The 23,854-nt window shown below is 36.6% G+C and overlaps 1 protein-coding gene and 1 long non-coding RNA gene across 2 annotated transcripts in view; both read left to right on the top strand.

The window, feature by feature from the left end:
* The window catches only part of GTF2A1 (general transcription factor IIA subunit 1), a 44,709-nt gene extending 38,996 nt beyond the window's left edge, over positions 1–5,713 (top strand). Inside the window, exon 9 of the mRNA XM_039883970.1 lies at positions 1,414–5,713. Coding sequence (XP_039739904.1) covers positions 1,414–1,521 — 108 coding nt within the window. The 3' untranslated portion in view covers positions 1,522–5,713. The remainder of the gene's footprint in view (positions 1–1,413) is intronic.
* Positions 5,714–15,881: 10,168 nt separating this feature from the next.
* LOC120619572 (uncharacterized) overlaps positions 15,882–23,854 on the top strand; it is a 108,784-nt gene continuing 100,811 nt past the window's right edge. Inside the window, exon 1 of the long non-coding RNA XR_005657557.1 lies at positions 15,882–17,029. This is a non-coding gene — a long non-coding RNA (uncharacterized LOC120619572). The remainder of the gene's footprint in view (positions 17,030–23,854) is intronic.

Genomic DNA, 23,854 nt, shown 5'->3' with positions numbered 1-23,854 from the left:
AACCTGGAGTGAGTCATCACCTTCCCTGATTTCAAACTATATTACATAGCTGGAGTAATCAAAATAGTATGGTATTGACATTAAAACAGACGCATAGATAAATGGAACAGAAAAGAGCCCACAAACAAAACCCATCCATATGTGTTAGAACAGAAGAGACAAGAATACACAATAGGGAAAGGAAAGTCTCTTCAATAAATGGTGTTGAGGAAACTGGACCACTATCTTATACCATACACAAAAATTAACTCAAAATGGATGAAAAATTCCTAGATTACATAGGTGGTAAGCTCTTTGACATTGGCTTTGGTGATGATTTATTTTGGATTTGACACCAAAAGCAAAAGCAACAAAAGCAAAAATAATCAAGTGAGACAACAAATTAAAAAGCTTCTGCACAGCAAATTATCAACGAATTGAAAAGGCAACCTGCCAAATGGGAAAAGATATTTGCAGAACATATATCTTATAAGGGGTTAACATATCCAAAATACATAAAGAACTCATTCAACTCAATAGCAAAAATGCAATCTGATTAAAAATGGGCAGAAGACCTGAACAGTTTTCCAAAGAAGACATACAAATGGCCAATAGGTACATAAAAAGGTACTCAACATCACTAATCATCAGGGAACTACAAATCAAAACTACAGTGAACTATTACCTTAGAGAAGTACCATGTAATCTTGTAATTTTGCTTCCGAGTATTTACTTGAAAGACACAAAATCACTAACTTGATACCCCATGTTTACTGCAGCATTATTTATAGTAGCGAAGACATGAAAACAACTTAAGTGTCTATTAATGGATGAGTGGATAAAGAAAAATATAATGGAATATTATTCAGCCATAAAAAAGAATGAAATCTTGTCAACATGGATAGATGGACCTTGAGGGCATCATGCTAAATGAACTTAAGTCAGAGAGACACATACCATATGGTCTCATTTATATATGGAATCTAGAACAAACAACCCAGTTACAGAGAACAGATTGATGATTGAAAAGGTGGGGTGGGAAGAGTGAGTGAAATGGGTAAAGGTGGTCAAGAGGTAGAAAATTCCAGTTACGTCATGAGATATAATGTTTAGCATGGTGACTCTAGTTAATACTGTGTTGTGTTTTTGAAAGTTGCTAAGAGTAAATATTAAAAGTTCTTATAAGAAAAAAGTTACAACTGTGGTGATGAATGTTAACTAGACTTATTGTGATCATTTCTCAGTATATAAAAATAATCATGTTATAAATCTGGAAGTAATATTACATATTGATCATATCAATTAAAAAACAATTTGCAAATGCTATAATGTATGGGACAGTTTTTTTGGTGTGTGAATGGATCTTTTTGTAGTTTGTTTCCTCAGTCTTTTAATTGTATTTCTTACATTCTTTTTTTTTTTTAATTTATTTAGATACACAGAAGTAAAAACAAATGGAAATTTCATCTCAAGGATGGTATTATGAATCTTAATGGAAGAGATTATATATTTTCCAAAGCCATTGGAGATGCAGAATGGTGAAGAGTTGGTTCTTTTCTTTTATAAATAAAACAAAAGAAACTTTAAAAAAATTTAAAGTGGACAGTTTGAAACTTGGGACGTACATCAACCAAAACTTAACTTCTGCATGTCAGAAAAGTGCAGTAGAAGCAAAGCTACTGGAACAAAGAGACTTTGACAACATAGACACTACTTCTAACTGGCAAGCCATGGAACTGTAGCACCTGGAGTTGTTGGGGCGGGGTGGGGGGTGTGTGTAGGAAAACCATACTTGTTGATTTTAAATACAGGTACCTGCCACTGGTAATTAGCATGTAAAGCTTTGTCTATATCCCTTCCTCCAACTTGGGTTCAATTAGAAAATACTTGTTGGAATGAACTGAAGAAAATTCCCTTTTGATAGGTTGAAATGAAACTGCTCATTGTATGTGGTTATATTTGGTAAAAATTGTGTGTGGGCTTTTTGCAAAAGGGCAAGAATTATGGTGTTGAATTTTAATCACTTGTACAAGGAAACAGTTTAGAGCTCATAATAGGTCTTAAAATATTTTTACTTGCTGTTTTCCCTCAGTAATATATACCTCTTCCTTCCCTGCTTTATAAAACATCTACTTAAGAATTAAAGGAAGAAATCAGCGATCACAGTTTATAGACAAAATTTGACCCAGGAATGGATATTTTAATTAGGTTTTCATACTCATTAAACTTGGGTCTTGTCTGAGTTGAGCAGAATTAAAATGACAACTTCAGTTTCCTTACAGAAAAATTGTACTTGTTTCTTTTAGGCCCACACCTTAAAACGAAACCCCAAGTGGCACCTCAGGAATACAGTTTTATTTAACAAAGGTACCATCTAGTTGAAATTATATACACACGAATAGATACTGATTTTTTTCTTGTTCCGCTGAAGTATATGCGTATATGTGTTTAGTCTTTAAGCTAAACAAACGTTCAAATAACATTCTGTACGTGGACTGAATTATTGGGCAGGTGGTAAGGACCTGGATTTTTATTAAACAATTTAGTAATTATAAAAGTTTCTTGTGTTTACTAGTAAAGAATTTTAAAACTATTATTTTAATTGAACAGATTTTTTTAAATGCAACTTTGTAATTTGAGGGGTTATTTTGGGGTTGGAGGGAGGGGTGGGCCACTAAGTACATTTTACCTCTCTTTGATTTGGTGGCCCATCCAGGCCACTGGTAATATAGACATGGGCTCCAGTTTGCACATCGGGAAGAAAGCATATAAATTTGACTTATATTAAAAGTAATGGAAACTTAATATGTATATTAAGAATGCATAGCTCTGTATTCTGTAAGGGGCTCTAAAATACAATATGCCAGTGCTGTGTTCAGTGTGAACAAGTCACCTGGGAGAAATGTATGAACACTTGTCTTCACTTTTGTGTTCTTACAACTCATTCTTTTCATGGTTTATCTTGACAAAATTCATATGTGTTTAAGTTACTTTTGTATATTGAATTTTTTTGTCTTCCATTTTTGTTTTCCTTTTATTTGCCTTTATGTGTTTCCAGAAGTAACATAGAAACACTTTAAAGTACATTGCAAAGAAAAACTGTGAGCTATTACATATTTTTTCTTTTTTTAATGCAAATTTTTAAACTTCTAAAAAAGCTAATCAGTTTTTTTTCCTACTTCCCACCCCACATACCAACTTGATCCCTTTAACTTATGTTCTGAACTTTGGTGTAAATGGTGGTTTCTAGCATGTTAGTAGTTAGGTTTTCTTTAGATGCCATAACTGGTAATACGGTTTTTATTTTTACTATATTATTTTAGGTTTTTGGAGGGGAAATTCATTTGTATACCCCACTACTCTCAAAGCACATACAGGTTTTTGTTGTTTTTTTTGGGGGGGGGAAGGTGTGTGTGTGTGTGTGTGTGTGTGTGTGTGTGTGTGTATCGAGGCTGAGAAAAGAGAAGGGAGGGAGTTAAAAATCACAGCAGTCCTGTCATTCAGTTGTCCTCTAGTATAGTTGATAGTAGGTTTATGTTTACCCAATGGAGAGTTAATGACCTGAACTACCTATAAAAGTTTAGCAGTGCTGCAGTGTTGATTGAAACCCTTTGGTTATCTAGTAGTTCTTATGCTACTGAATCTTGTATTATTATATTATATTCAGCTCATGTTTTGGACCCTCTATGTAGACGTTCGTATTCATAGTAGAATTGTATACTGGCCTGTTTTTATAACATTATTTTCAAACATGAACAACCACTGCTTTCAGAGTGATTCACTAGGGTTATGTTGAAGCAGGAAATAACTATTTGTATTTGTACCTGTGTATTGCATATTAATTATGACATACTTGGCAAATGCTTTTCTTTTACCTGTGAAAATTCTGAAAGCCAGTCCAAACAACACTGCATATCAAATTTGTGCTCTTATATTACTGCATTGTGTTCCTTTTTAATCAAATAGCATGTTTTAGTTTTAGTATGGTGGCTTGCTATAAGAATGCCACTTGCTTATCTTTTATTGTACTTGAATTCTTAATCATGCTTTTAACATTGTATTTAACAAATCATTTCATTAGGTTCCATAAAAATGTCATTCCTTTGAAAAGGCAAGGATTCCCACTTTCAGAATTTTAAAATGAAAATATGTTCATTCAAAGAGGGAAAATAGTTCAGACATGGTATTATGAAAATAGGTAAAGGTTTCAGAAGAGGATTTGTTTAGATTTGCACAGATGGCGATGGCACCTTTTATTTTAAAAAAGATTAATGTTAATAGTGCTAAGGAAAATTTACACAAAATTACTTGATAAAATGTGGAAATGTGTGCCTTTCAGTATATGTACTCTTTGGTGGTCATTTGTAGAATCAGACCATATGAATGCTTGAGAGCACATTTAATTTCTGCGGAGAGCCACATTTGGCTAAAACAACTCTTCAATGTGCAATTAGATTCTAGAGTAAAATATCTGTTATAGGAGGGGGGATCTTTATATTGGGCTTTTATATTTTTTTAAATGTTCACATTTCTTTCTGTTAATTAAATGCTGTCATAATATCACATTTATATTGTTGCCTCTTAAAGCCACCTTGATGTTATTCTTCTAGGAATACGTCAAGATTTGAGCAGTGTGTATTGTGATTAAAATGTGTTCTCGAAGAACATATTCTAATAGATTCTGATTTTAGACATCAAGAACATAAAAATATAATAGCTTTTGTATAAAGATTTTCTTTTGCTATAGTGAAAATCAAGGATTTGGTTTTCTTATTTCTTCTGGCTTTTATGGAGAAATGAAAAGAGTTGTCTCCTCTAAGAGTAATTTTTGATTATCTTATAGCAATAACGTCACCATTCTTTTCAGAAGGTAAATACCCCTTGTGCAGGAAAGCAGACATAATTTCATCTTGGGAGTTCCCTTTATGACCTAGCATTTTCTTCCTCTTGAGAAAATTCCTATATTTTCAGATTATTTCAACTTATTTGAGATTTTGTGCAATGTATTATTTTATTGATCCATCTTTGTACTTTTTCATTTTATTTCATATGTCTGTTTCCCACCTATCTGTCTGAATCAGCTATTTCAGATTTTGAGTTCATTGGTTAAAAAATAGTTGCTTTATGTATTTCCTCATTTGTTTATGTTAGTTTTGCCTTTTAATCTATTATGCTATGGAAATTATTCTGAAGTTTATATTTCCCTTTTAAACCTGCCTTAGTCTATGTTTTGTAATTTTTTATGATTTAAGGAAGAACACACCAAACTTAATATTTTTGTTTATTTTGAGAAACAAGAGAAACTTTTTTCCTTCTCTTTTAAGGGAAGAACTGCATTGAGTTAGTAACTACTAACTATTAGTAACTATTAAGTTACTATTTCACTAGTTAATAAATACTTTAGTCAAGGTTTCTTAAATCAGTCCAGTATGTGTCAGGGCTACGATTTGGGGGAGGGACTAATCCTTTTTGCTGTTCTGAGCTACTATTGTCAACTGCTGTTGTACATACTGTTATGTGTAAGGGCGTAAATATATTTATTATGTTTGTATAATTCATTCTGTACAATTGCAGATCAAGGTTGCTCTTCTGTGATATATGGGATATTATGTTTTAAAGACCATCTTGGAATACAATTAGAGAACTTAGTATTTTGATGTACTAAGACCTATTTTAAGTTTAATATTTTACCTTTGCAAAAACTTTAATTAAAGATGTTATTTAAAAAAAGTAATGTTGCTTGCTTTGCTTACTAGTTTATAACAGTGTTATATAAATAACAATAAAAGTATACAGTTTAGAAAGGAAAATGTTTTACATTGTTAATGAGAAGTTCCACTTATCAAAAAAAGGAGTATCTAAATTATTTTTAAAATAAGGGTGGGATCAGTCTGAATTATTAAACCCTGTTATAAATTCTGAATAGCTTTTAAAAAGAATAGTTGTATTTTCCAGGTACACAGGAATTTTAAGTTGGGCTAAATTTAACACCAACAAAGTGCAACTAAAAATTGATATAATGAGCATATTGTACTAAATGAGTATTTCTACTCCGAAGAATAGATTACTTAGGATAAAATTATTTGAGAACTTGTTTTTTAATTTCTCTGTTTAGCTAAATATTTTTAGTTCAGTTTGTAAATAATTGCATAATAGAATTATATTATTGAGGTTTATATTACATATTGAATACATTTTGTGTTATTTTAGAAAATATTAAATAACAGGTATTTTAATTTTATAGTTAATTCAAATGAAACTTTAAGAAGCTTGTCTTTTTGTAATTTTTTTTATCCTGTTACAGACTACTTTAGGAAACATGCAAGTTTTAACCATTAAAACAGTCATAATAAAGATATTTATTGCCAGAAAATCTCGTATCTTTGCAGTTTAACACAAGCTCCTGTGCTGATGATTTTAACCTTTTTGGCCTCTGTTTCTCTACCTGTAATGTACATGGTTTTGAGGATTGAGATGTAAAAGCTCTTAGAATGCTGCGTGGTACACTTAATCACTTAGCTGACAATTAAATCATTTACTTAATTTCATAATTATTTGCATGCTTTAAAATGACTAGTGGAGCTGAAAAAATTTTTTAAATGGTCAAAAGTAGCAAAAGAGAATGCGGTCTGATTAAGATGAGGCAGCGAAAGATTTGGTTACAACCAAGCAAATGAAGCCTGAGAGGTTGTTAAATTACTAAAGTAGTTCATCTGGCTGTAGCAGGGAGTGCTTCTGAGGGAAGAGAAGTAAGTGATGGGTATAGGAGAGGGATAATGAAACAGTGAGGAGGCTCTAAGCATTTTTCCCCCTAAAGTAAACATTCCTGATTTAAATCTAAAATAAGTTGAATTTTCCCAAAGCTAAAACTGTAGTAGAATTAGGACATTTTAATAATTACATGATTTTCCCAGATAACAATTGATTCTGCCCAGTTCATTTATGGAGAAAAACACTGATATTGAAATAACTTATTTAAAGACAGCCACGGTTACCTCATTCTGGCCTGAGTCCCTCTCTTAGTGATTATTGGCAGTCTTTTTTCTGGAGGCAAGTGGCCTTTGTGTCAACCCTTTAAATTCCTAACCAAGGAGGAAGAAGCAGTTATAAGCAGTTACTTACATTTTGTTTCTATTTTGAAATAGTTTTTCTTAGTTTGAGAGGAAATTAAAGACCATGTATATTAACTCATTCAGTTCATTCTATTTAATGATCTCCAGTGGGCCAGGAATTGTGATCAGTACGATTGGAATGAGAGGGTTGCCACCTTTAAAACCAGTGTGGTTGGATTGTCTCAGTTCTAATCCCAGTGAGGATCAGAGTAGTAGTGCTGTGACTGTCTTGTAGGGTTGTTGTGAAGGTGAGTTATGAGATAATGTGTATGTTGCATTTAGCACAGTCCTTGGTACGTGGTAATTGCTCAATGAATGTATTTTGGTAAGGAATAGTCACAGAAAAGATCTTAGATTGGCTAGGTTATTTATGTAAACTTTCCTTCCTATTTAAATAGAAATAGGTTCACAGCCTGTGATATTGCCTCTGCAGGTCGAAGTGAGGGATCAGAGGACTTAACACTAGCAGTTATAGAGAAAACTGGGATCGTTGGTGAAAATAGATGATTCTAGAACTATAGCTGTGGTCTTCACACTGGAAATGAATTTTGTGTTCTCGAATCAGTGTTCTGAATCTTGCCTTCGAACTTTACTTTTCTGAAGGCTGTTGAATTGAAATGATACCAGTTACATCCTGAGTACTTCTGGGACACTCCTCTTTCTCAAACACGATGTGACAGAAACGGAATTCATTTCTATACTTATCTCTCCATTTCTACTAAACTTCATATATCAGTGACTACTGTTCTCTTCGACACTGGCATTTGAAGCTCAGCGTTATCTAATCCTAGTTTCTTCCCCTAGTCTTCTCTAATCCTACTCAAATTCTCCACTGTCTGCCAGGTGCTCAAAACGGAACCCAGGAGTCATCCCTGATTCCCTTCTTTTCCTCATTTTACCACATCCACTCTATCAGCAAGTTTGCTGGGTCTACCGTCAATATATACGTTGACAACTTCTCATTTTCACTAGTAACTAGTCTAAGTCAACCCCAAACCAAACTGACATCAATCATCCAGCTTGATAAAGCTGCTTTGTTGCACTTGACTTTTCTTTCATATGAAGGGAGAAACAGTGAGGCAAGCTCCCTCAACTGGGTCTCAACTGTGCCAGAGTCCCTGGCCATGGCCTGCTTCTCTGTGACAGGATGGGGGCACCTGCCTATTCTGTCCTTACTGACCCTGTCTTACTATAAAGCCCATTTCTTAACGCATGTCTGTATGGAATTCATTCAGTCATGATGCGCAAGTGGCAACCACATAGGGACCCGTCAGCAACACAGACATTCAAAGTTCAATTCCTAAGCAAAGTATTTGTACCTGATTTTCCCCTTTGCCTGTAATACTTTATATCATTATATTCCCAGAGCCAAGGACATTCCTATTGCTTCTACCTTAATTTGAGACCTCAATGATTTGTCCTTCCTTGTACTAGCTTTGTTCTAACACTTTTATTAAGACAATTGATATATATTTTTAATATATAGTGGACTCTTAACAAATTAATGTTATTCCACTAGAGAAAATGGACATGTAGAACTAGGAAGTCTAAAGAAGAAAGGCAAACGTCAATTAACTGACCCTTTTAATAACTGAAGGAATACAAAATAATAAACCACTTTTCCACCTATCAAATAACTAGAAAAAAAATACCCTGTCATGGTCAGGGTGTGAATAAATGGGCCTTTTGATAGATTGCTTGCAGGAATGTAAATTGGTACAACTTTCCAGTGGATAGAAGGAATAAGAAGCACAAATGCTTCAAGTCAGGAAAGGCAGACGGTATGCACAAGGTACAAAAGTTTACCCAAGAAGATTTAGTGTAGTGAGCAGGGGATAGGGCAGATATTTGGGGAAGGGAAGAAATGAAAAGATCCATAATTTATATACTGTTTGTGGTACCCGTTAGATATCCAAGTTAAGTTATCAAGATGGCAAGATGGATGTGAGCGGATTGTGCTCAGTGGCGCTATCTGAGCTGAATAGTATCTAGGATTTATTATCATAGGGAGAGCATTTAAAGCCTTAGCAATGATTTACATAAGCATGAACATAGATAAAAGAAAGAAAGAGAGTCCAGGACCAACACTACAGATACTTCCAAGACAGACTGGGGAGAGGAGTAGTTAACAGGACTGGCTACATAATTTGCAGAACCTAGTGCAAAATGAAAATGTGGGGCCCAATGTTTATAACTTACTTAGAATCTCAAGATGGTGACAGCAGAGCATTAAATGAAGAGTGGTTCCTTGTGTGACTGCACTTGCACACACTCTTGAAGCTGGCCTTGGGAGTCAATAAGGGAGAATAAGGAAGCAAAGCCAGTGAAGTAGGAAGAAAGGGGAGAGGCTGTCGAAGACAACAGTATTTTAATAATTGGGCCATCATTGGCTTAAGCCATTTTACTTCCCTGGCCATGGTCATTGATTCAGGAGTGGGAGTGTAACCCAAGAAGTCTTATTTTGGTGAATTTCAGGACCCTTGCTTGAGATACTCAGAAAAAGTATATCTTTCTCTTGTCAGATTTGAATGAGAAAGCAAGTAGCTCCTATTGTATTAGCAACTATTCTCTGACCTTACGTAGAACCATGCAGAAGATAGAAAGAGGGTCCTTAATGACATAATAGCCTTTTTAGTAGGTAATTTATTCCATTTAGTTATCATAGATACTAATTTTATGTTTTCTTTTTACCATTTTTTTTTCTCTTTTTCTTCCCTCCTCTCTGCCTTCTTTTAGTTGTATATAATTTTCTGCATTTCTCCCTGCTGATTTGGTGGCTTGGTTTAGGCCTAAGTTGCGAGACTGTGTCTTTAAACTTGCAAGGCCCTGTAAGCGTAGCCTCCTAGATACATAGTGGAAAATACTATAGTGTGAAATAGCACGGGCTTTGAAACCAGACTGATCAAGGATCGAGTGCCAGGTGTACTTTCTCTGAGCTTCAAATCTCTCATTTATAAAATAGATATAATAATGGTTACCGTACATCCTTGTTGTAGGGTATAGTATGTATAAAGTGTGTGGCACATACTGGACACTGAAAATATTTTGTTAGTAAAATAGGCCTTACGGTTCTTCTGGTTTCATCTTCACATTTTATAGTTGAGGACCCTAAAACACAAGGAAGTGATGCAAATCGGCCAACACTAGGCAACTGATAAAAGGTATATCCAGAAGGCCTCCTGACAGCTAGGTGAATTCCCTTTCCATTTCTTGAGGCAGGCAGCCTTTATGCAGTGATGTTCCATGGTCACGTTTTGTTGAACTTGTTTTAATAGTATACAGTGGTAGTTTTTTTATGCTTAGTTGCAACACGAAGATAGCACTTCTCCTTTTCCTACATCTAGCCTATATATTTAAGCTTTATGGAGGTCAAGTAATTTGCTTAAGATCATATAGAAAAATGATAGTGAAGCTTGGACTGATGGTGGAGTGAGGTCAAGATTGTAGTTAGGACGAGATAGATCTCTTTCCTCAGTTTGCAGGAACTGAGGTCCCTACTTTAGTAATACCTGTTTACAGAGCCTGTGGCCCTCGCAGCAGCCTGGTCTCCTGTTTCTGTTCAGAGGAGGAATTCTGGGAACATTCCTTGAGTCTTCACTGTCTGTACTCACCACCTGGAAAAGACAAGGAGACAAATAAATACACTGGCTGGGGTCAGGATGGTGAAGAAACTCTGGAGAGTGGTTTTCTGCTGAGCTAGGGATCAGCATAGTGGTCAGTTATGGCTTTTCACCTCCACTAATAGCATCGGATTAAATGAGTTAAAGGAAATGGGTGTGTTTTCAGAAAAAAATATTTTGTTTGCTTGAAGAGAGGGTTATCTACACTTCCTCCTTCAAACTTCCAGAAGAAAAGTGCTCACACTTTTTTTTTTCTGGAAGTTTATTCCCAAGAGAGCTTTCTAATGCAGTGGTCCCCAACTTTTTTGGCACCAGGGACCAGTGCTCTTATGAGAATCTAATGGCTGATGATCTGAGGTGGAGCTGAGGCGGTGATGTTAGTGCTGGAGAGCGGCTACAAATACAGATGAAGCTTCGAATAGGTTTTCAATTCTTTGTTCTTTCTCTTCTCCTTCTGATACCTCTATGATGCAAATGTTAGTATGTTTGGTGTTGTCCCAGAGGCCCCTTAAATTATTCTCATTTTCTTGGATTCTTTTTTCTTGTTACTGTTCTGATTGGATGTTTTCTGCTATTTTCTAAATCACCGATTCGCACCTCTGCTTCATCTAATCTACTGTCGATTCCTCCTAAGGTATTCTTCATTTCTGTTATTATATTCTTTGTTTCTGATTTTTAAAAGTGTTTTCTATCTCTTTGTTAAAGTTCTGAGTTTATCTACTATTCCCTTAAATTCACTGAGCATTCTTATTACCAACCTTTTGAACACTGCACCTGATAGATTACTTGTCTTCGTTTTGTTTAGTTCCCTTTCTGGAGCTTTGTTCTGCTCCTTCATTTGGGACATGTTTCTTTGTCTCCCTGTTATGGCTGCCTCCCTGTGTTTGTTTCTAAGTATTAGGTAGGGCTGCTATGTCTCCCGGTCTTAGTAAAGTGGCCTTATATAGTAGGTGTCCTGTGGGACCCAGTGGCTCAGTCTCCCTGGTCACCTGAGCCAGGTGCTTCAGGGCTATGTGTGTCCTGTTGTAGTTGAGCCTTAATTGCTGTTTGCATGTGAATGAGAGGGATTGACTCTCAATATGCTTGGTCATGAGGATTGACTGTGAATACTGTGAAGGTGCCGTTGTGTAGGGCCTGACTCTATAGAGTAAGATTCACTGTAGCAGGGCTTTGATGCCTGCCCAGTCTACCCTTTGGATGTGTCATCCTCGGACATGGCCCTGTTAATGCGCTGTTTCAGGCTGAAGCTAGCCACTGCGCATGCAGGCCAAGGCCTCCTTGGAGGTGCTCTGGTGCAGGCCAAGTTCAGCCATAGCCTATGCCCTGCCTAAGCCCACCTGCCATGAATCACCAAGCAATCGCAGATGGCCACCACCTGTGGTGGGCTTCGATGTGCCTCAAGCTCCAAACCGAGGTCAGCTGCCGCTAGTACTGGGCTTAAGGATGTTCAGATATGGCAGCTGCCTGAGTCTGCATGCTGGGAGTGGGGAGGGCTCAACAAAAGAACAATACGTTCTGCTAGAACTTCTGTCAGGAGAAACCCGCCCCTCCAGCGCTAGCCCTGAAGCCAGACAACTCAGTTCCTCCTGTATGTCCCTGGCACCTTTTGAGCTGCTGCCCCAGTGTTGGAGCTCAGAGCGGGTGAGTCCATCAGCAAGTGAGTCCACGTGCAGCCTCCTTAAGAGGCAGCCTTCTGTCTCACTCAGCCACAGTCTCTGCTGGTTGTCATGCCAGAAGTTGTGAGGACTTCTCTTCCTAGCCCTGAAACCCTGGGCTGGGGAGTTTGGTGTTGAGGCTGGGATCCCTCGCTCCTCTGGGGGGATCTCCATAGCCAAGATTTCTTCCTGATTTTCAACTGCCACGTGTAGGTGTGGGACCAGCCCATTCTGTGTCTCTGTCCCTCCTACTAGTTTTGAGGTGGCCTCTTCTTTGTGTCTTCAGTTATAGGACTTCTGTTCAGCTAGATTTCAGGTAATTTGTAATGATGGTTGTTCTGTATGTTAGTTGTAACTTCGTTGTGGTTGTGTGAGGAGATAGGCACAGTGTTTACCTACTCTGCCATCTTGACCATACCTGATGTTCCTTTATTTTTGAAGAATCTTAACGAGTTTCAGATGTTAAAAAGTAGGCTTCAAAAGGTTAAAAACAGAAATGAATTTTAGGCCCACACTCTGTTTGGCCATGGTTTTGTAATTCCCGGTGTGTGAATCAGCAGCAGAGCAATTAGTCATTGTCATAATATGCTGGTTGAAAGAATGACGTCTAAAGCTGAGGGGCACAGACCTGTCAGTTGGGGACAGCTGAGGAGAGGTGCCTTCCTTGTGTTTTAGCTGTGTAGCCTTCAGAGGGAGAGAGTGCTCTCCAGGTGAGCATTTGGTGTCAGTCAACTGAATACATTCAGAGCCCCCTGATTCTTTGGCGAGAGGAAAGGAGAGAAACATTTTTTCAAGCAGTTCTAGGTAAAGATTGTGCCTCATGTCTCGGCTCAAAACAACTTTTTTCCTCCTCCTCCTCTTCTTTTTGTTCCACTGGTTAACAATGACCCTTAAGTGTGGTAAGTTCTTGACCTCATCCACTGACCTGACAGACTAGTTCAGTAAGTGTCTGTAGTAAGCACATCTAGTGATGTAGGTATGTCTCATTAAGGTTCTCTTTTTAATTCCTCACAGAAAAGGTCATTCTTATATGGCAAGGGACAGAGAAGCTTTGGTGTTAGGTCATGTTAACCTTCCCCATATTTGGAAAAAAGCTCACCCCTTGCCACGTTTTGACTCTGATGCTGGGTCTGCCATTCCATTTGGGGCTACTATCAAAGAGCTCATCTGTCCAGCAGCTGGACTTACATAGGACACAGGTGAGAACTTAGATGTATACAAATATGGCATGTCACTAGACTCATGGGAGACCCTCTTAAGCTTTCTTTATACAAAGCAAAAACTAAACTTCTCTGTCAATTCCCTAATGAAATCAAGCTTAGATCATGTTGGCCAAGGAGCGAGACCTTCCAGAAGAGAAGGTACCTGAAAGCTTCAACTTCTATTTTTTCTCTCCTAGCCTTCTCTATTGCCAAACTTGGAAGGCAAGGGATCGATTTTGATTAGGGAGTTGATATTAAACATTATAGTTAGTGGATTATTGCTGTTAGATTAATGGGATTAGCTTAGCTACTGGGTGGCCCAGACGCAGAAGTAGGAGTATAAGCTTTGGGAAAGAAGTGGCCCAACTTCCGTGAGATCTTGGGTATCATCAAGGTAGATCCTAAAGCTCAGTACAGCATTGGAATTTGGAAATGTATCACAGTATTTGACATGCAAGTATGTCTTTCAAAGTAGTTTGGGCTACCTAGGGAAGAGCCAATCAATAGGACCGGACAGTCAATTTCCTAGCTAAAAGGGTCTTAAGGACAGAATAACTATCAGGAGAGCTAGAAATGTGCCCAGCAAGATAAATAGGCAACCTTGTGGGCACATTCCTTCCCTTCTTTCAACATTAGGCATGCTGCTGCTTTTTCTTAAGGGTGCCATGCTAGTTTACACTTCTGCGACTGCTCATGTTCATGCCTCAGTCTGGAATACCCTTCTCACCACCCTCTATATTTTTACATTTGAAATCCTACTCGTCCTTTAAATTCCATCTTAATGGTGACCTTCTTAAAGACTTCTCTGATCCCCCAAGCAGAGTCCTCTAGGCTGGGGGTACATATAGCTTGCAAGGCCTAAAATATTTACTCTCTGGCCCTTTACAGAAAAAGTTTGACAGTCCGTGCTCTAAATATGCACTGTCCAATATGGGAGCTATTCGTCATATGTGACTGTTGCACACTTGAAATGTGGCGAGTGCAACTAAAAAGCAGAATTTTAAATTTTAATTAATTGAATTTCAAGTGGAAAAAAAAAACATTTAGTTTGGTTATGGAAAACTTTTATGTCTGTTTAGAGCAACTTGGGCATACAAATCTATTTTTTCAGCTGTACATTTCATGAACTTTAGAGATGGATCAAGTATTTCCGACAAAAATTTAATTTCCAATTTGCAAAGTGCCATAAGTGCACGCTGACTTCTGAAGACTTAGTAAGAAGAAAAAAGAATGTAAAATATCTCAGTAATTTACATATTGATTACATGTCAAAATAATCATATTTTGTATATATTGAGTTAAAGGCACTATTAAAATTAATTTTACCTGTTTCTCTTTTCCTCTCTTTAATGCAACTACTAGAAACTTTACAATGATGTAGCTTGAATTATATTTCTTTTAGGCAGCACTGTTCAATACTAAGATTCAGAAACTATAATAATGTTTTATACTGCTGTGAACACATGTGTCTTCTCTAGATTGTAAGTTTCTTGAAGACTGGGATGTAGTTTAAAAAAATATCTGATTTACATGTCTTGCATGTAATAAGCACTCAATAATGCATAATAACTAGAGCCTCCCCAAAACTATTCCATTCAAATGTTTCTTCTTGGATGTGTATGGGCAGTTCTTTGGGTTTTTAAAAGAGAAGCTTAGACTGAATTTCAGTGAACTTCAGGGGTTTTAGGTTTGTAACCACAAGTGCATGCTTACTGTAAGATTGATGTCTTAAATGGACTTGTAGAGGGAAAGGTGTGTAATGGAAACTTTTCTCATTATTAAGAATGTATATAAGTTCATCTCTAACTTTTAACCACAGAGGATGCCTAACTATATTATAAAGCAGATTATTGACACATAGGATGCATTTTTAAGGGCTCAGAATTAATCAGATATATCATAGACATGAAAAATAATATATCAGAATATACAAATAATATATCGGAAATACAATTCAAATTCAACAAATGTTTGTTGAACATTTACATTGTGCCAGGGATTGTTCTAGGCTCTTGGGATATATCAGTGAATAAAAACCAACAAAAATGTTTGTCCTTGTGGAGCTTATGTTCTATTATGTTTATTGTAACATGATAAATTAACAACTTATATAGTATGTTTGGAGGTGATTAAATAGAAAAAAGAGCTCAATAAAGGGGATCATAGCTGCAACATGGAATAGGATATCAGGACAGGACTCACTAAAAAGATGTTATTTGGGCAAAGGCTTGATGAAAGTGAGAGATTTTTATCCATAAGAGCTATCTGGGGGAAAAGCAGTTCAGACAGTGATGAGTCAATGCCAGGGGCCTGGGTAGGGAGTCCGTTGGTGTCATTAGGGAATAGCAGGAAGGCAAAGCAGATGGAACAAAGTCAACAAGGGGAGATATGTAGGAAATGTAAACAGTGAGGCAGTTGGGGCCAGATCACATGGGCCTTGTTGGCTACTGTGAGGACTTTGGCTTTTCCTCTGAGAGAACTGGAGAGCCACTTAAGAGAGTTTGTGCAGAGAAACGACCTGATCTGGCTTCAGATTTAAAAAGACCACTCTAGCTGATCTGGTGAGAATATACTAGAGGCTGGCAAATATTCTGCAAAGGGTTAGAGACTAAATATTTAAGCTCGTGGGCTATGCTGTTTCATAACTATTCACCTTTTATAGCACAAAAGTAGCCATAGATAATATGTAAATGAATGAGTGTGGTTGTGTTCCATTAAAACTTTATTTACGGACATCCACATTTGAATTTCATGGAATTTTTATGTGCCTTTTGATTTCTTTAACCATTTAGCTCTCAGGATGTACAAAACCTGGCAGTGGGCTCGGTTTAGCCAGTGGGCAGTAGTAGTAGTTTGTTAGCATGTTAAACAGACTGTAGTGGACAAGAGAAGAACAGTGGAGACCATTTAATAACCTAAGGAAGAGAGATGATGGTAATCCAGATGAAGATGATAGTAAATGGTGTAAGAAGCAGTAGTATTTAAAATACTACTTGACTGTTAAGCCAAAAAGACTTGCTGATGGTTTGGGTGTGGGGAGAGAAAGAGAAGAATCGAGGAAGACCTCAAGATTTTGGTCTGGGTACCTTGAAGTATGTATTGCCATCAACTAAGATGAGTAAGGCTGTAAGTGAAGTGGGTTTTGGGGTAGAATATCAGGAGTTTAGTTTTGGACATGTTGACTTTGAGATGCCTGTTAGACTTTAAGTGGAGACAGTGAGGAGGTAGATAGATATACAAGTTTGGAATATGAAGCAGTGTTTGGTTTGGAGATATACTTTTGGGAATCATCACAAAGAGATAGTATTCAAAGCCTTGTGACTGCATGGAATCACCTAGGGAATAAGTGTAGACAGAAAAGACAAAAGAACCAAGGACTGAACCCAAGGATATCACATCATTAACAGGTTGATACAAGGAGAGGAAGCAGCAAAGGCCATTGAAAAGGAGCAGTCAGTGAGGTAAGTGGGGAATCAGGCTAATGTGGGCTTTCCCTTGAAGCAAAGGGAAGAAAGGGTATCAATGAGGAGGAAGTGAACAGTGTATCAAGTACTGCTGATAGGTCAAGTAAGATGAGAACTGAAAATTGATCATTGGATTCAGCAACACAAACTCCTGGGTGACCTTAACAAGACTGGTTTCCCCAGAGCTGTGAGATGGAAAACCTAGTAGAGTGGGTTTCACAGAGCATGGGAGAGAAGCAATTAGCAGCAGTGAGTAAAGGCAACTCTTTTATTTTTTCTAATTTTGTGACAAAAGAGCCCAAGAAATGATGGAGGAGAAGTGAAGTCAAAAAGTGATTTTTTTTTTAATATGGGAAAAACAATGTCATGTTTCTATGCTGATCAGGGTAGTAATAGAGGAGAATCCAAAGTATGGTAATTTTATAATTTCACAATATCTCAAAGAAGAAAAGCTATACTCCATTTATGAAGAAATGGGCATCCAAGATTTATAATATAGAGAGATAAAATTAAAATATTCTCATTTAGTTAGAATAACTACCTGTAAAACTTATTGATGTTTAACTGGTTATTTTGTTTGCCACCTTCGAATTTAGAAGGACTTCTTCTTTCATGAGAAAGTGTATGACCCAATTCTGTTAAAAAGCTGAGCTGATGCCTAATTTTCCTCTTTATTAAATTTTCTTATAACAGAAGCATTTGATATCATTCCACTAACCATAGAGCTATTTATCACTAATTGTATTATCGATAAAAGTCAATGATGATTCTTCCCTTGAAAAATATTTCTCTATGTTAAGGCCAATGCCAATTTCTTCACTTTGTCCTCTCCTTCTTAGTTAATTCAAAGCAAGCACAATCAGAGGAAATACCAGCTACTAGAAAACAAATCAGTGATTGTCAACTTCCAGGTTTCTATTTAACACTTACTTGACAGCTCTCGGAAGAAAGCTGTCAAGTAATTGGAAAGCCAAAGTCCTAGAAACAGTTACCTGGTTCTAGCTGAGATCTTTCAAAAGAAGTTTCTAAACATCTCTGTGGAATTAAGACCAACATTAGATGATCTAGATTTTCCAGCCTGTTGGTATCTCCCTAAGCTCAGACCGAATAAATCAACAAATTGAGCTATGTCTTTCAATTAAATATCACTTAAATTAGGACATCTCCAAGTACCTAAGAGAACTTGGTATAAGACAAAGCTGATCGCCTTAGGTGTATCTGAGAAAGTTCATTCAATAAGACCTTAAAGCAAGTAGGTGGATTAGATGCTTCTGAACATTTCTCCCAATCATTGTTTTTGTTGTGGTTGTTATTAACGTATCAGAAGTTAAAGAGTTTTTGTGGAAATGGTACGCAATACTAAGCAATTGCTCTAAGACACAGCCATATAAGTATGAAACTATTAGCCTCTGCATTTACTTTTCTGCTGACTGAGACGTGTGATCAGAAGCACCAGCCACAGGTTTCTTTCTCATGATTACCATTTCTACTCCTGAACCATTCAACCATTGCTACTACTATACTCTGTACCTTCTCACAGTTTCCAGCCTATGAAGTTGATTCTTGAAAAGTTTTTGAATACATCCTAGATGCAGCATCAACTACTGCTGGCCCCTTTCCCCTTTGTCATTGTGGCCTGAGGGGCATAGACATGTTATTTTTAGGACTCAGATAGAAAAACATGAATGGTTGGAGAAGAGGGACTGGGACTTGGATAGGGTAGAAGGGTTAGTGTAGGTTGAGAGTCTTCCAGATGGTAGACAGATTATGGTTGCAGGATGAGTGGCTTTGGGAAGAACTCATGGCTGGATGGTCAAAGACCTATGAGTGCCAGAGGTGTGCGCTCACTTTTTCCCTCTCTTTAGAGCTGGGCTACGGATGGTGAAAACAGGTATGATGTCAGGCATCTCCTGTTTCATCTGGACGGTGGCATCAGTTGGTCAGGGTATCTCATTTTTCCAACATTTGTTGAAGCTATTAATACTTCCCCTAGTTCTTCTGTCAGAGTGCTTAAGGAACATTTTTGAGTAATCAGAGAAATATCAGAGAGTGAAGAGAGTGAAATGGTTCTATTTGTTGTTAATAACAAATCTTACGAATCCCATATTCCCACAGATCCACAAATCATTTACCAGTATCTAGTGTGGCGATATCTAAATGTGTCCACTATCATTCCAGAAGCACTTTCCACATATTGTCTGGAGAACTGAGGTGGAAAGTAATAAAATTTAAGCCAGTGATTGGCTAAAAAGAAATGGGGAAGATACTATATTAATCTTGTTTTTCTCAAACTTTTACTATGTTTAATATGGCCCTCGCTGAGAAACTTGAAAAGCCTCCTAGGGAACTGAGGCTCTTTTGGACTTTTTTGCAACTTCTTTTGGGCTTAGTGCCTGTGGCGAAAGAAACCGAGTAACAGAATAAGTTACATATAGGCATTTTCAAAATATTTCCCATCTAATGGACAGATTTGTGGTTTTTGTTTTTGATGATAAATTTCTTAATAATTAGAATCCTTTGTTTAAATCCCATTATAGTGAATTATTAATACATCATTACATGGTTTCCATATGACTGAACTATCTCTATAGCGTGTTGTGACTCTAATCCCCCCAAAAATGGACTGCGAGGAACCATGTGGTTTTTTAAAACTGGGAGTCACAGGACTGAGAGACAGTTAAACCTTTTATTGTGTGCTGTCCAACAGCAATTGCCCATCACCTTCCTAATACCTCTCATCTAAAATACTTCAGTAAATGAAACAGAATATTCCAAATATTCCCAAATTTCCAAAAGAGATTCCAAAATCATACTAAATAGGCGACGGAACTGAAGTTATTTACATAATCTTGGTTTCTCTACTTTGTTCAAAGCTTTACTTTTTGCTTATTAAATTCATATGACAGGTAACAATTAGTTGCTTAAATTTCCCTATGCAACTTAGAGTAATGCATATATGAGAAACAAAAATTATGACTTAATATGATTAGGCTGTTCAATAGGATAAATTATAAAGAGGATTTAACTTTGTGTTTAGCCTACCAGATGTTGTTACGAGGTAAGCACTTTAAAATTCACTGGTTTAGATTTACTACATTCTAAAAATCTAAATTTCATAATGGCTAAATTATTGTAAAAGTCACCTTCAATGTAATATCTGTCTCCCCCTCTTATAACTTTAAAGGCATAATAGTCAACTATCTGCTAAAATTAGCCATTCGGTACCTTTCTTTAAATGCCACATTTTTAATTGTTAATTATCTTAAAGCCTAATATTATTATAATAATTTCCATTTAAATGTCTAAAAAGTATGCACATGATAAAAAAAAAATCGGCAGTACGAAAGAGTACCATTGGAAAAGTTTCCATATATATTGGTCTGCTTGGGTTGCCATAACAAAATACCACAGACCAAGTGGTTTAAACAACAGAAATTTATTATCTCACATTTCTGGAGGCTGCAAGTCTAAGCCTGAGGTGCTGGCAGATTCAGTTTCTGGTAAGAGCACTCTTCCAAGCTTGCTAATGGCTACCTTCTTGCTGTATCCTCACATGACCTTTTCTCTGCATGTATAGAAAGAGTCTCTGGTATCTTTTCCTCTTCTTATAAGGGACACTAGTCCTGTGGGATTAAGGGCCCACACTTATGACCTCATTTAACCTAATTAACCTCCATAAAGGCCATATCTCCGAATACAATCACATTAGAGGTTAGGACTTCAACATATGAATTTGTTGAATTCAGTTTCTAACACTACTCAATACCTAGTCTCAATCTCCAGAGAAAACCACTTTAGCCATTCTTTGATTTTAGTTCTGGTGGTTACTGTAATTCCATTATGTACTTATGCACCTGTTTTTTTTGAACTATAGATATTTAGACAATATATCTTTTGACTGCATGTAATGATGATTAGGATATTCATTGACTTAACATTATCTTCTAGCTCCCAGCTTAAAAAAATTTTGCTAGTATTAATTTTAACTTTTTCAGTTGGTTGACTTTGTAACCTTAAGAAACAAACTTCCATTTCTTTATTTGTTAACCGCGGGCAGTCTCCCTTCTCTCTCCACTGTGTAAGATAGGAAATTAGCTCCTTTACCATGTCTTGCACCTTTCTGCTCCCCCCACCCCCATCTCTTGACTTTTGTCAGCAATATTATTATTCTAACTTGTCATGGACCATAATATTTATAATCCATTGGTAAGTATAAGTGAGTCATATACTTTCATTTAAAAAATGGAAGACCAGTAATGTTTAGAGTATTATGGCACACAAATATTCACTATAAAACCAGTAGTGTGTTAGCATCTATTGAGAAGGGAATTATATTATACCTGAAGTACAATTTTAAGTGATTTTTTAGAAAGGGGAACTTTAAAAAATGATTCTCACGCAAATATAAAAGAAACAATTTTCAAAGATTTTTTTCAACTTTTAATTTAATGAAGAAACCTGAAAAATGTTAAAATTAGTCCAAAAGGCACTTAAAAAGCTAGGTATATATAGGCAATTTACAAGTGTTAGGATTAGACTACTGGGTTGAATGCAACGTAGTTAATGTCCAATGGGCCATAAACCATGCCGGAGTTATTTGAATCTCTATCACATAAAAATCCTTTGGGTAAGTTAAGATCTGTCCTTCTAGATTTGCAAAATAGCCCAGACAATAGGAAGTCAAGCCCGACACCGCACCAAAAAAAAAAAAAAAAAAAAAAAAAAAAAAAAAAGAAAAAGAAAAAAGAAAAAGAACCCGAAAAACAAAAAATCGCCTCCAAACCAAAAAAACTCCACAATCCCTACCCACTCCAAAAAACAAACCCAGTTATCTTTTTGCTTATTTCCAAGTTTTGAATAATTTGTCTGACATAAGTAAACTTTCCAAGTATTACATCTATAAATATGTCGTTGATTCACCCTTACTCTTGGATAATAATTTGGCTGAGTATAGGATCCCGGATATAAAATATTTTTTCCCAAGGCATTGAAAATGTTGCTCCATTGTCTTTTAGTATACAATATTGTTAATGCAAAGTTAAAGCTCAATCTGATTGTTAATCCTTTCCAATAGCTGACTTCTCTTTTTCTCTTGATTCTCTCTTAAGCAGTTTAGATCTCCCTTTACTTTTGATGTTCTGACATTTTATAAGGACTGTTCTACATTTGAGTCTTTCCTTCATTCCCTTTCACACGAAAAAGACACTATCAATCTTTATCAGCTCAGGAAGTTTTTCTCCTGTTTCCCTGGTAACTGTGTTATTTTCTCTAGAACTCCTATTAGAAAGATGTTGGGCTTTGAGACTGGTTCTCTATGTCTTTCAACTTTTGTTTCATATTTCACATCTTTGTTTAACCGTTGATATTTGTTGAGCATCTTATGCAATGTCATTCTAAGAGATTTCTTCTACTTTAACTCCCAGGTCTCCTATTAAAGCTCTTGCTTTGGCAATTCTTTTTTAAATTTGCCAAAACTCCTCATTTTTGGTTACTACTTTTTAAAAAGGTTAGCTTGATTTTGTTGTAGGGCCCAGTATTTTCTCAAATTGATGTTACTAATTAGAATTTAAAAAAATAATATTGTTTCCAATTTATGTCCCCCCCACCCCACCCCCGGGGAAAAGTTCTGTTTGTTCAATTTTGTCTTTTTTTTTTATGCGCTATTGATGTGCAGTTAGTTCCCTCAAATGTCTGGTAATTCTTGTGGTTCATTTATATTTTGTTCATTTATATAATGTCAGCAGATGGCATGTATCTTCCGAAGACATCTTTCCCTGACTGATGGTGATGCTTCAGTGTCACTAGCCAGGCTTGTTTTATGACATTCCTGCACCCTTCTGTCTGCCCCAGACCAAGAACTTAGCCCTATCTACAGCTGTCATTCACTTTCTTTAAGGTCGGCGTCTTGATTTCAGCCTGGGGCAAACACTGAGTGTGTCAGTTTTTCTGAGTGGAGTGAGAGGGGATGGGTAGGGCCAAGTGACATAGACTAGTAATTAATTATTCTAATTAGCCTCTTAGTCCTGTGACCTTCAGGCTCAGTGGTCTCTCTGAGACTCTGCAGGGGAGAACACATCCCTCCATAGTTGCAGCTTTATTCATGCAAGTGTTCTAGGCTGCAGCCTTGTCTACCCTGTTATTCATTGACTTGAGGCCATAGAATTTCTGTCTTTCAGAAGGCCATCAAAGACTTTGGTCTGTCGTTGATGCTGTTCCTCTTGTTCACGGTGTAATTTATACTGCTTTATTGTCATTTCAGTGGAATTTGAAAGAGGAAGGTTAGTGCTGGGACTCAGTCCACCACTTTGAGATGAAACTTTTAAATTTTTTAAAACAGAGCTCATTGCTACCAAATAAGTATCACTCTACTTTGTTATGATACATTCTTTTCCCAAAGACTTCAAGCAGTTAGAAGTATTTGTTCTCAAACCACTATCGTTTTGTTCTCATAATTACAGTTTTTATCTTTTTGCCCTTACTTATACCTTACTGCCACTCTCATGCGCTGCCCTATAATATACACTCTTTTTCTAATTGGCTGCTTCTGATACACAGGAGATCATCCATAAAGCAACGGTCAATAAACTTTGAGAATGTTTTACGAGATACTCCTTTGAGCAACATACATAAACTTTAGGACATGAATTTTGTGACTCTTATTTTGACTGGCCTGAGGTCATTTATCCTCACTGATTTGCGTCTATCTTCAGATAATTCAAAGCCGCCAGATAAAATGAATTCTGACTAGGTCTTATAGATTTATTATCTTCAGTTCCTAGTATCAATACTAATCATATTTTCCCCTTAGCCATCATTGCTTGT

The sequence above is a fragment of the Pteropus medius genome, unplaced genomic scaffold (genome assembly GCF_902729225.1).
Source record: "Pteropus medius unplaced genomic scaffold, Ma_sr-lr_union100, whole genome shotgun sequence".
In the NCBI taxonomy this organism is placed as follows: Eukaryota; Metazoa; Chordata; class Mammalia; order Chiroptera; family Pteropodidae; genus Pteropus; species Pteropus medius.
The sequence above is the reverse complement of the archived record's forward strand: the minus strand, read 5'-3'. Positions and strand labels throughout refer to the sequence as shown.